A 13567-nucleotide genomic window follows, 5' to 3' on the forward strand; every position below is an offset into this window, starting at 1 on the left:
TCATCAACATGTACCCATCAAAGGTCACTCTGATCCCAGACCAGCTTTGTCAATAACAAAACGGGGTCGTTCAGCTTTTGCTTCTCTATATCTAAACTAGTGCTACATGAGTTCAGAATGACGTTGATTTTTCAGATTTTTTTTCTTTTATTACGTTGGAACGATAAATATATGTATCTTTCATTCAAAGAACTAATGTTATATGAACCTAAATGATGTCGTTTTTGAAAAAAAAAAATTATCGGTTTTTAGGGTTTTTTTGATGTTCGGATGTTTTGTCGAATTTATTCTTCTGTTTTGGAAGGACAAAATGGAACTTAAATTTGGCTCTTGCTTTTGGCATTGCCTTTTTATAATTAGTAAAGGGTAGATGAATGATGAGGGTGCGTACAAAGATTCTAAATACACAGATATGGAATCAATCAAATGGCATCGCCAAAGCCCTTAGGTCCCCCTGGTCGACTCACCCATTTCTTCAAAAGGGGAACTTGCTTTCCATTCCTTCATCAAAACTTGTTTTCCTTTTACTAGACGATAACTTATCACTATTCTAAATGTACAATTCTCTAAATTAAAAGGATTCGCATATAAATTTCAATATATCTTTTTGATTATTTATGGATAACGTTTTATAATTAAGTAATGATATATAAGTATTATATATAGACACCGTATCAAATATAATAATTTTTTAAAAATTTTAATTATTTTCTTTTCCTTATTGCCTATTATTTTCATACCCATTTGGTTGATGAAACATTTTAACATACTAAGGGGAAAAAAAAAGTAAAAAAAGGTTAGGAAAGAAAGATTAAAGAAAGGTGAAACCATATGCTTTTTTAATGGTGGCAAATTGATTCTTTGTAAAAGAAAGAAGCAAAAGAAAGACAATACTCTTGAATAAATTCTAACTTCCAAACCAGCTTAACCCCTCTTTGGGTTTTATGTTAAATTTGTAAATTCATTTATAAAGTTTTAAATTTTTTTCGTGTGTATACGATAAATATTTTTATACATTACAATAAATTTGATTTTCGGTTTTATTTTTTTAATAATATTGTTAAAGATCTATTTTTTAATTGTACTCTTTATACCTTTTAATTGTATTATTTTATTTGACTGCACCATATAAATTTTTAACGATATTTTGAATAACATGTAATAGTAAAAATTACAGACACTAATAATTATTACACTTTATTTTATTGCTGCTTATCCAACAAAAAAAACAATTAAAAGTTTAAATAATAATAAAGAGATGTCATAAGTGATCTTAATTATAGAAAACAAAACCGCTAAATATGTGATTTAAATAAAAATAGACAAAAAAATATTAATTTATATTTAACTTTAACAATTAAAGATCTTTTAAAGAAAAATGATGAAATCATGATTATTTATATGTATCTAATTATTTGATGAATTTTTTTATAATTATGGTTTTTCAATATCTTGTTAATACGACTCTTTTCAAAAATACTCTTATGACAAATTTTCAAATTTATTAAGTAATGTTAAACAAAATTATTTTTGCGTATTATTTTAACATAAATATATTAATTTTATCTCTTTTTAAGTAAAAAGAATGTGAGTAAAAAAAGCTGGAAATAATTCGTCAAAGAAGAATAATACGAGAGAACGGTACACGTGTACACACGTACGGATAACGTAGGCTTACGTGCATCGTATGGTATCATACACTGATATATACAGTAGGATATGTCAGCAATTGTCAAATCTAGATTACATTGATTCGGGAGCGCGTGGGTGCACGTTTGAACCTCCGAAGGCCGAAGGGGGACAGCGGCGATGGGGCCCACTTGAGGAGGGAAGGTCGGTCTAGTCTATTTGATTTGATGATATCATATCACCATCCGATCCGATCGAAAGCCGTAGTTGAATTGTATTCCCACGTGTGCCTAAGAAGAAGAGGAATCTCCCTCCTCATCCTCTCCCCAATTTAGTATACTTTTATTTATATTTAACAAATATTTAAATATCTTTACCTATGTTTATTAAAACATTTTAATATTATTATGTTTAGGGTGTTATTAATATTTTATAATTTAATTTTTTATTTTATAATTATTATTAAAAGTGAAATTTGAGTAGATTAAGATCTATTTATCCAACAATTCTGATTAATTCAACTATCAATCGAATTAATTGATCTAATTCGATTAATCGATTAATCAATGAATACTTAATTTTCAATAAATTTGATTGATTTTTAAATAATATTCAATAATTTTGATTATAAAAATTTTTTTAATCGGATTAATCAAACCAATCGTTTTTTTATTTTTTAAACAACGTATGCATGCATGAGAAATTTGGTACGTAGCATGGAATCTTTAGAAATATTCCAAGAAAAAAATGAAACATTAAAGCAGAAGAAAAAGAGGAAGAAGATTCGATTGATGGGCATGCATGCGGAGCAAACGAGGGGATTGAGAGAGATCAGATCGATGACGACACCGCCGCTGTGTCACGAGAGAAATCAGCCCCCGCCCACCCCCACCCGGCCGGCTTACAAACACAGCTAGCCCTATACGCCACCTGTCCCTCTTCGGGGTCCACCACCACCGCCTCCTTTCGGTTACCTTTCACGGGGGTCCCATAACCAAATCCACCCCCAAGCTAGCCCCCTCTCCCCGCATTCACCAGGCCACCACAGTCACATGCATGTGCCACGAACAATTAACACACGAGAATGCGAGACTGTGCTGGCCAATGTATAAGCGAGTGTATTCCTTTTTCTTTTTTTTGGCTGCATGAAATGAGGCGTAAAGGGATCCCCTGTCCTCTACCTTTACTTTTCTCTCTAATGCATGAAAAAGACCAAAGTTTAAGGGTTTGTCTCACTTTATTTATTCTCTCTCTCTCTCTCTCTCTCTAGTCTCTGGGGTTTGTCTTTCTTGGGTTTTGTTTGTTTTGTGTGATTAGAAATTTTATTATATAATTTTCTCTTTGTATCCAAAGTGGATGTGTATGTGTATGGGGAGAGAGGGAAGAGGGAAAAAGGAAAAGAAAGAAAGATTTGGGACAAAAATTCTACCTGTGTGGGAAGTGGCCCCCCTTTCCATGATCCAAATCAAACAAGTCCCCTAGCTATATCTTTGTTCCACTATGGAAACATTCCACCCCATTGTTTCAAATTAGCTTTTATATCCATTTGGGTATGTCAATTTATGTATGTTTTCTTGTTTGCTTCAATTTTTCTTTTCAAGACTGTGATGGTGCAACGTATTAGTCCCCATCCCCAAAGCTTACATGTACACACTATTACACTACTTGACTACATGTCTCTCTCCAATCAATCATTTTATTTGGTATATTTGTTTGTCCCCAACATGTTTTTATCATTGACAACTACTCTTTTTTTGTTGGTATATGTTATTCCCTCTAAAATCTCTACTCTTTAGTCAATGAGCACTCCTACTGTGCCCCTTAGTTCATGCTTTTCCATTACAACAAAAATTTAAATATTGATGCTATGAAAAATAAATAAATTTCATTCGAGATATCTCAAAAAAGAAAGATGAATGAAAAAAAAAAAAGAGACGGAAAGAGTAATATATCCATGAACTTTAGCATGCCTTGGATATATGCATGATGACTTTATATTTGGATAAAATAACGCTTTATCCTATATTTATGCAGTCTAAACTATAAGCTGTGTATGTATCTAAAGGAATATTGATTAGTTTACTAATTATTGTTACTAATCTGTAGTTCTAATGTAGAAAAGCATAAAAAATGAAGTTGGTTTTGCCTTGTATACACACAAAAAGAACATACTAATTGGAAAGTAAAGAAGAATACAACATATCCATTTCAGGGTGAGAGCTACTGAACCTTGGAGTTGGTCAAGAAAACTGCAAACACAATACTAAAATCAAGCTGCACGCTCCTTACTGTCTTTGGAGCGGGAGCAAAGCTGTTGGAGGAGGGTTCACAGCTGAAAATAAAAATAAAAGCAAATTAAACCAGTGTTTTTTTTTTCTTGTGCTATGTTTTCTTTCCTTACCGATGACATGGAAAGGAGCTGATCAGTACTGTACAGGCATGCAAACAAAGATTAGGAGTATAAGACTTTTGGATTTGGGGGGGAGCAATTTTTTTAAGTTTGTTTTCTGTTCTTTAGTGAAGAAACTGAAGATTCGGTAGTCAGACTAGTAGTTTTGTCTCTCTGAATGCTTTATGCAGTGAGAATGAGCTTTCTTTTGTTTCTTTTAATTTATTTTTTTGTCATTTTCTCAATGAAAAAAGAACAAACACAAAATTCAGTCTCTCTCAGCATCTAAACCCTTTAGAAAAATAACAGGACAGAATTCAGTTAATAAGATAAAAAAATATAAATTTATATTTGATATATTATCAATAATAAATATTCATAATTTTAAAACTTATACACATTTACGAAATGATATTATATAATTAAGTGACAATAACGATGCATCAAATATAAACTCGAAAAATTTACAATGCTAACATGACCTACGACAAACATGGTAGGGCAATGTAACCTCAATGAAAATTTATCATGATTTTATTGTTTATGTTGTGCAGCTCTCTTTTTTCACATCATTAATCTATAATCCCTTCTTCTACCCACTGATGATTCTGATATAAATGGGGAACAGATATTCAGATGACTAAAAATTGCAGGAGAAATGACAATCTTTTTGGGAGCTGTAAAGCTCACCCCTTTTTTTTTCCTGCTAAAAAAAATAATAATCATGAAAGATTAATGAAGATAAAATTGATTTGCAAACAGTGAAGGGCAAAGATAAACATGCGCAGCAGCAGCAAAGAGATTCCACTAATTTCGCCTAAGCCATTATATCAAATTATGTTGTCTTATTATAAGCATATAAGAATCATTATTGTCCATAATTACAGAAACCCATTTTCACAGGTAAAGTGATTCTCCTTCTGATATGGTTTTCTAGGAGGAATAAGCTGTAAAGAAAAAACACAGATATGCAAATACAGGTCTGACTGTAGGTAAAAGAGAAAAAGATAAGGCTCTCATCATTACCAAAGAATTATGAGAGGCAAAAGGACAACCTAATTGAGTCCATTGCCCCACACACATACAAATCAGAGGCTTTTTATTTTCCCAATTAAAAGGAAAAAAAAGAAAGAAAAACAATGTGTAGAAAAAGAATAAAAGATGATCCCACTTTAAAGAAATAAATATAAAAAAAGCCTCCAATTTGGACCCCAACATGCATATGCAAAACCCCATTTCACATTTCATCTTCTCATGGTAATGAGGTATATATTTTCATTTTGAAATCATAGGTAAGAAATCATAATTGTTTTTTATGTTAATCATAAAGGGCAAAAAAGTGATCGGTGCATGTGTGTGACAAATAAAAAGGGAATGCACCCAAGTGCCCCGGTTTTTCCCCCTCCATCAAGGGAAAAGATATGCTACCTAGCTAAGAGCTATCCTCCTGATCCCCCCTTTTGATCAAATTTTCTTAGTATTCTAGTCAAAAGCTTCTAATCCAAATAGTTGACAGAGAAATTTACCCCAAGTTTGAAATCTCCATGGTTTTTCTAGTACCTCAGGCCTCGGCAGAGCCTGAAATGGAAATGATTAGTCTAAAGTTATAGCAATTTAGGTCATATGAACTAGGTGAATCATAAGGGGAGTCCCAAGTAATTGAGATTCCACGTGGAAATAAACATGGCTACTCATTAGCTTTCAAAAAAAAAAAAACTAATGTAATTATAGATATAAGAGTGAAGGAATCCCAAGAAAAGATTGGGAGCTTAGCATGGTAGTAAAGCAAAGACAAACGCATGGAGGCAGCAACAGGCACTCAAGACCCAAAGAGGATAGTTTCTAGACAAAACCTTCCAACGGGTTTTACAGATATTCCAAACAGAACTTTGGTGTGGTTATTACAAGGGGCTACTCTACTGACTGACATGCCTTGAAATTTACAATAAAATAAAGAGCTTTTTACCCCTCTTATTGTTGTTTTTATATTATAAGTACTGCATGAAAATCATCAGTAGAAATGTTTTTCAAAGGTGGAAGGGGAGTGGTAGGGAAAAAGCAAAGATGAGTCCTTGGATCTTTCCTTTTTTCTCATCCCATCCTTTTTCTTTTTAATGTTAAAGACTTAAAGTTGAGAGGGCCAATGAATAATACTTGGAAAGGATGTGTGCATTCTTGCAAGAAAGATCCAAAATTTTTTCTCCCCTCTCTTTCTGCGAAATTTCTTTTAGGCGATGGAGCCCAGCCTGTTGATTTCAGTGCTGCACAATATCAGAGTTGTTCCTTTTCTCCACCTCAATTCTTGGAAACTCTTTAGGGCCTGTGAGGATAAAAATGGGCCGAGTCCTGCATGTAAAACATGGGCTCAAGACCCAACTCTCAACCCAGATTCCTGTGGGATGTAAAATATTATTAAAGCAAGAAAATTGCATGGGAATGGATTACTTACAGTTAAACAGTGCTGAGATTCTTCTTTAGTATTTCAACAACTCTTTGCGATAGGCTCTCAGCGAGTTTTCCTAACACAGGTTCGAATGCTGAGCCTTCAACTCTACTTGTGGATGAGCCGGTGCTGCTTCTATTGTTTTGCACCCATTCGGCCACCGCATTGATTTTTTCGGTAATCTTCGGAAGTAGCTCAATTGCTTCGTTACGTAACTGAGCTCCAGATCCACTCGAAAACTCTTCCATGGAATATTCTGTTCCTAATTTCGCAAATAACTGGAAAACATTCTCTGCAGCAGTGTCCAGGCTACGTAATGCTTCTCTACATGCAGTGATTTTCTCCCCTGGTTCACTTCCTCCATCAACGCATTGCTTCTGAGCCATGGCTTCTTCAATGGTTGATGAATCTTCTTTATCCTTTTCATCTCGAGAAAGGGCACAGCTTGGGGTACGCAAGCATTCCATTGAGCTCAGGTCCTGTGAGAAAAGTCGAAACCTTAACTCGCAGATGTATTTTAGATTACTAAAGAAAAAGTGAAACAAGCCAGATAGATGAAAGATCATAACTCTCACTATCTTCACTTTGCTCAAAATATTAACTACAAGGGAAGGATATAAAACTATGTTGTTTCTACACAGAAGTGATAAACAAACCTGATTAATAGAGCCTAGCACTTGCTGTTCCTTGAACGAAGGATCCTCCTTCAAATTAACATTGGTGGCTGGTTCTTTCTCCTGCTTAAACACACCTACGTCTTGCATAGACTTGTCAAGAAGTTTTTTGCAGCCCACAAGATAATCCCGCCGTAAAAAATATTGTGAAGAGTATCTTCTTCTAGTAGATGATTGCCTTTTCTTAACCTGTAAACAGATTCCATAGTAATAAATTCAGGTGCAAACTTGAAATGTTGAAGTATTTGGAGTCTACGAAATGATTTATGGTTTGTCATGTACTTTTTGCTTGTAGAATATATATATGTTCTTAGTAAAAAAGGCGAACTATCCAAGAAGAATTGAAATGCTAAAAATCTACTTCAGTTTTCACACTGCAGCTTATAGGTCTAAGGCAGAAGATATATTGCCCGACCCACCCCCAATTCTAGCCTCCTTTCTGCCCTTTTCTTCAAAAATTTTGAATGAAACCCTGTTTGAGACTTTTAAGTTAATTTAATATAGCAGGCAGTAAAACTAACCTTGAGTAATGCAGACAGGTTGCCGAAATGCTCCTTGAACAGATCACTGTCTTCAGACTTCATATGGAAAGCATTAATATCCATGGTGTCGTGCTCTGTTTTATCAGAATGCAATTGCTATATCACGTCAGAAACTGCCTAGTGGTTAACATTTCTACTCCCCGTGCCAAGAAGACTATAATTCTTGGTCAGAAAGTCAAAACTACTAAGACAAGTATGTTCTGAGGTGGCAGCCTTACCGTCATCTACAAAATGGCCCCTATGACCCAAAGAATGGTCACTCTCACTAGGTATCTCAGCTAGGCCTTGCACTGCAAAAGGTATACCAGAAAGGTCAACAACAATCCATCTTAGGCTAAGAGTAGCTTAATTACTTAGTCCCTTGTTTATAATAGTTTCCGTCTTGACATTGCGGTTTCCCTCAAGAGTATTTAGTCCCTCAACACAAGTTGCAACCACTTTCTTCGACCATGCGGCCCTTACAGTAGAGCATTCAAAGAAATTTAATTTCAAGGTCGCAGTTGGCCGTACCCAGCTTTGGTGATGACACTGGCATCTTTAAATGTTTCGGATTTTGCATCTCTGGGGAATTCAGTAGATCCAGACGTACATTGTAGACAGTGAACCAATGATCTTCTGTGGCAGAGCTGAAGTGAAAATAAAAGACCTTTAGGCATGAGGATAGAAACTAAAAGTAAGTGCTCGCCTAGATGTGATGGAAAATATTTAATCCTCACCTAGCAAATTCTTCTGGGGATGCAGAACTTTGGCTTTTACAAACATTGGAAGAACTTCTGCATAGGCTACTGTGGCACGAGCTGCGACCTCCTGACCCACGACCAAATGGAGTTTGATGTTCATGGCACAATGAAGCATAAGCCCCACCATTGCTAATCAAAGGTGATAAAATTTTTGGTTCTACTTCCTTTTGCTTGGGAGGCATCAACAAGGACAATAAATCAAGATCAATCAAATACAAATCAGTTCAGCAGAGGCAAAATAACTATTTTGGATCATATATAAGAAAGTCATTATTCCCAACTAATTAAAGGGATAAAATGATCAGTTTATATCTAAGAACAAGTTCAGTTAAAAATGAAAGTAATCTGGCTGAAAAGAACTAAATTTAATAAAATAGCTGGTGTACAAGCCCGCATGGTTACAGAAACACAAAGGACTATCGTGGTCATTTTTATGTTAAGAGTGTTGATTGAAAATTTCTCGAACACTCAAACCTTACGGGTATCCATTATCCAAATCATCCCTAAATCCTGACGCACCAAATGGAAGGAACGGATGAAAGCTTCCATTACTCCAAAAATCTTATTGGTTTCAGTTAGCATGTGGTCACATCAGAAACAAATGTGGGGAGAATGTTACTAATCCTGTAAATGAGGGGTGAAGGAACCACTTTATTTATTTATTTTTTCTTTTCTTTGCTTTTTCACCTTAAGAGTATGAATGCCGATCAACATGTCAGAGTCTACCATCAAGGGTACCTGGGGTGAAGTGAACTCAAGATTTCTCTGGACAAAATCAGAGCTTGTTACTTTGTCTTGCGCCCATTTTGGAAGTCTTGAAATGCTTAATTTAAATGCATAGGTTTCTTGGGTATCCAATCCATGATAATTCGCTCTTTGTTTAAGTTGACTTGAGCTCTCAGCTGGCAATACATCTTTGAAATCAATTCTGCATGGTAGGTCTCCCTCTCCACAAATTATGGCTTGACTAAAACCTACAGGCAGGGCTGGGGTTCTTGGAGACAATGAAACAGAAGTTTCCTTCACTTTCTGTAACATCCTGAAAGCCAAGCGAGCAGGAAGTTTCCACACAAAAATACAACCATCACCTCCTACCTGAGTGCATCATAAATTTATGTTATAGGGAAGAGTAAAAAAAATTGAGATGAATTTAGTGAACGAACATAAATATAGTTTGCATAAATTAGCTCAAATTAAGTTATATGATTTCAAAAATGATAATTAAGAAATGATAGAAACTCACAGAAACTATATGCTTGCAATCCGGTAAAAAAATGACTCCGGTCACAACTTCTCCATGTCCTACGGCTTGGGCAATCATCTCTCCGCTCACAAAGTCGTACACGCAGATAGACTTGTTTGAAAATGAGCATACAAGATAGCTGCCGCTAGGGTCCATTGTAACCTGTCAAACATATTTAACTGTCAGCAGCAGAATGCATTGATGGTGCACATCCTACTGATTATTAACTCACAAGTCATAACTCACCTTTATTGGGTCACCAAAGTCTTTATTATGCTTGAATGATCTAATAAGCTTTCCACTAACAATGTCAAATGTGTTTATCTTCTTATCCTATGAAAAAAAATAAGCAGAAAATCAATTAAAAAAATTGGGATTTCAAAGATGAGGCATCAGCAAATTATGTCAAACAGACAGTAAACTAACGGTTATTTTCTAATGAGTAGCATTTACACTATGCTGGACATATGGGGGCTGATTGCACAAAAATCATTTGAGGCAGCCCTTGAAGCCGCCATTGGAATAGTGCTAATGAGTCCCTTATAACTAAGAAGATGCTAACTTACCTGGCCAACAGTGACAACAACCTCCATTACTGGATCTACAGACATATCGTAGACAGTTCCATGAGATGCCATTTGATGGTGGCGACGTGAAATCTTGCATCTGATATCAGTTAAACTGACATCACGGAACACAAGGGACCTGTGGGGAGTAAACAACAACATTAACTAAAATGAGCCATATGGACGTCCATGGTGAGTAATCATTTGATAAAAATAAAAATTGCATGATGCAAATATTAAATATAAATCATAATCATTTGGTTTGTTGAAAGATATTTAACAAATTAAAGCCATTTCAAATGCCATTGAAACAAAATTAAACTATCTAGAGTACAACCTAAATAACAGTGCTTGAAGGAGCATCCTAATTAAGATTTCCTTTTATCAGTTCTCATTACTGTACATAAAGCAAAATACCTATCAGCACTGCAACTCAGAATCTTACATCCGTTGCAAGCAAGTTTGACAGAAGTCACAGCAGCTGAGTGGTCATCTATACTTTCAATGAGATTAAAATTCCTGACATGAAAGGCATTAGATCAATTAACATACAGATCGAACAAGCTCAAATAAATTTACAAAAAGAGAAAAAGAGATGCTAAAATACTCAATCAAAACCTTTTAACATCATAGAGATGGATTATTCGATCCCGCCCCCCAGAAGCAAGCAAGTAATGATTGTCCATGTCTCCTCCGGAATCAGCATCCTTGGTGCTTGACAAGCTAAAACTCAATGAGAGAATCTCCGCATCATGGGAATCCTGTCACATTAAACATTGTAATTTACTGTAAAATGGACAGAATTTAGGAAACTAGTAGCAAACATAGTTACTATAGTCACAGCACTCAATTCTTTTTCAAACAAATATCTTAACGTATTATGATGGTCGGCAAGTTTACCTTAATGCATGTATAATCAGAATTGTGAAGATCATAGATATGAAGGTTTCCCTCACAATCACCAACAGCCAAGTATTTTCCATCTGAACTAACTGCCATCGAGCGGAAACCTTGATTGCCAAAAGTTGTATCTACAGTGGCGATTTCAAAACTTCCAGCACTCACTGCTTCAAAAAAATAAAAATCCACCAGTTGAGGGAAGGGGGAATACAAATAAGAATCAACTTACAAGAACACAATTTGAAAAAATTAACCAACTATAAATAAAAAGTTCATAATAACTCCAAAAATAGTTAAAGTGCTGGGAATTAAAACTTGAAAAATCTGCACATTTTCACATGTTTCCAAGTAATGCTAAGACCTCTTACAAATGTGGCCTTTACCTATATTCATAGCCCCCACTGGTTCGTTGATCAAAGAATTACTGTCAACAGTATCCCCTAACAAATTCGGTTGTAAGACAAGATCCCATAACCTTATTGTGCCATCAGCTGAACATGTTGCAAAGGAGACTCCTCCAGAACATCCCATAGCAGCACACATGAGAGATGGATCGTGCGTGTTTTCACAACAGAGATTCTTGATATCCCATATACAAGCAGAATGAGAATTAAGAACAAAGGACCTGGTAGCCTGGAAGGATGACAATAAAAGTTTTTTTAATCAAGTTCTAATCTATTAATAAGCTCCAAAAACTAACTTAAGGAATAGTACTAATCTTATATGGAACACAATCACCTCATTCTCTTCATGGAAGTCCCATATATGGAGACTATGATCTCCATAGACAACGACTGAAAAGGAGAAAAATTGAAAATTGACCATTATAAGTTGCAAACAACAAGAAATATCAAGAGTCGAGACAACTAACTGAGTTATAAGCTCACCAAGCTTTTCTGAGATGAACTGACAAGCAACTGCGTCAGGAAGAGTAGGCGTTGATTGTAAATTTTTTTCACTGGATTTAGGGCAAAAACGATCAATTTTGCCATGGCATGTTTTGGCCTTTGTATACAGTAAACTTCCAACGTATCTGAGATCCTCAACTTTAAAGAGTTGTACTAGTCCGTTACTGCATGCACAAGCAATTAACTTGCTGGATGCAGATAGTGCAAATCCTTTTTCAACCTGAAAGTTAATTTTTGAATGCATCAAACATGATCTCAATTGCAATAATTGAGATATACAATCCAATGTAGTTTTAGACAGCCAAGACCACATGTTACTAACTGCTTTCATCAGTCTGATTCTCCAAGCATAAATTATGCATCTTATCAAAATCACATTCTGTAATTCAGAAGCCTCAGTCAAAGAAACTTTCCAGCTGTGTCAGCAAGCAACAATCAACTAACTCAGCTGCATCCAATCATCCTTACAGTACAATTAAAGTCCTCATCACATCCAAAATTTGAAACAGTGGCAAATGATAATTACTTCAGCATTTTGTGAACAATGACTATGGCTCCAACATGGACCTTCTTGAATCCATCTTGACAGCCTTTTTAATATGTTTGACCTCCAAAAACATTCCCAGATTCCTTGGTGTGCTGATTCACTTATATCCAAAACAAACAACATAGGATTGGAAGTCAAACATACCTTTAAATCAACAGAATTTCTTAACGACAACTCAGAATTTATGAGGCATAGAACTCCTGTAAGTAAAAGGAAGGGAATAGCACTTATTGACTATGCTTTAGAAACTCTAAACAATTTCTTAAATAAACTATAAAGCAACATTCAACCTGCGTCAGTCAGCGCGTATATAGGAAAAAGCTCATCAACCTGATCACAGTTCACAACACTACCCTCGGTCCAGATGGCGGACGTGACAGATACAAATGAACTTCCTTTCTGAGGACCAAGATTAATAGGCTTCGCATGAATAGACAGCGAAATTGTTCCTTTGTTCATGCGAGTCCTTGGAGATGCTCCAACTGCCCAGAATTTCAGGTGCTTCTTTCCGGCAGTAACAATGTATTTTGAATCTGAAGAGAAAGTGACAGACGTAACAGCAGAACAAGATGAACTTGCTTTAAGCTTTGTAACCAAAATCCCACTCCGCCAATCCCAAAGGTAAATGTATCCCCCAACAGACACCAAATGTTCCCCTACAAAAACGAACTAAAATGGTTAAAAAAAAGAAGAAGAATATACAAGTTTTGCTGGTAACATAAACATGACCATGAGATAGATTCCCCAATCTATTGATAGTGACTAACCATCAGATGAGAAAGCTATGCACTCTACTCCATATAGATGACCTTTCAGCTCAGATATGAAGGCAAGGGTCCCGCAATCCCACACTAACACTGAAGGTTGATGCCCTGACTGCAAAACCACATTAGATGCATATACATAATAACCAAACACAAACATAAGTGATTTGCCATTGCAGTAGCTAACCAAATACATAAACATAAAATTAGCCAACGAAACCC

At 35.5% G+C, this 13567-nt stretch overlaps 2 protein-coding genes across 2 annotated transcripts in view; both read right to left on the bottom strand.

The window, feature by feature from the left end:
- Positions 1-471, bottom strand: part of OPS (LOW protein: UPF0503-like protein, putative (DUF740)) — a 2278-nt gene extending 1807 nt beyond the window's left edge. Inside the window, exon 1 of the mRNA XM_021434028.1 lies at positions 468-471. Within this exon, the coding sequence (XP_021289703.1) occupies positions 468-471 (4 nt within the window). The remainder of the gene's footprint in view (positions 1-467) is intronic.
- Positions 472-5818: 5347 nt separating this feature from the next.
- The window catches only part of LOC110420948 (Transducin/WD40 repeat-like superfamily protein), an 8369-nt gene continuing 620 nt past the window's right edge, over positions 5819-13567 (bottom strand). The window contains exons 3-22 of the mRNA XM_021434380.2: positions 13349-13457; positions 12872-13237; positions 12726-12781; positions 12014-12254; positions 11865-11920; positions 11510-11759; positions 11127-11290; positions 10845-10987; positions 10644-10745; positions 10227-10365; positions 9907-9993; positions 9661-9822; positions 9156-9512; positions 8394-8587; positions 8188-8303; positions 7896-7967; positions 7657-7751; positions 7118-7324; positions 6468-6940; positions 5819-6364 (exon numbers count right to left, since the gene is read on the bottom strand). Coding sequence (XP_021290055.1) covers positions 6470-6940; positions 7118-7324; positions 7657-7751; positions 7896-7967; positions 8188-8303; positions 8394-8587; positions 9156-9512; positions 9661-9822; positions 9907-9993; positions 10227-10365; positions 10644-10745; positions 10845-10987; positions 11127-11290; positions 11510-11759; positions 11865-11920; positions 12014-12254; positions 12726-12781; positions 12872-13237; positions 13349-13457 — 3387 coding nt within the window. The 3' untranslated portion in view covers positions 5819-6364; positions 6468-6469. The remainder of the gene's footprint in view (positions 6365-6467; positions 6941-7117; positions 7325-7656; positions 7752-7895; positions 7968-8187; positions 8304-8393; positions 8588-9155; positions 9513-9660; positions 9823-9906; positions 9994-10226; positions 10366-10643; positions 10746-10844; positions 10988-11126; positions 11291-11509; positions 11760-11864; positions 11921-12013; positions 12255-12725; positions 12782-12871; positions 13238-13348; positions 13458-13567) is intronic.

The sequence above is a fragment of the Theobroma umbraticum genome, unplaced genomic scaffold (assembly GCF_002168275.2).
Source record: "Theobroma umbraticum cultivar Fairchild unplaced genomic scaffold, ASM216827v3 scaffold_86.0, whole genome shotgun sequence".
NCBI classification, from domain to species: Eukaryota; Viridiplantae; Streptophyta; class Magnoliopsida; order Malvales; family Malvaceae; genus Theobroma; species Theobroma umbraticum.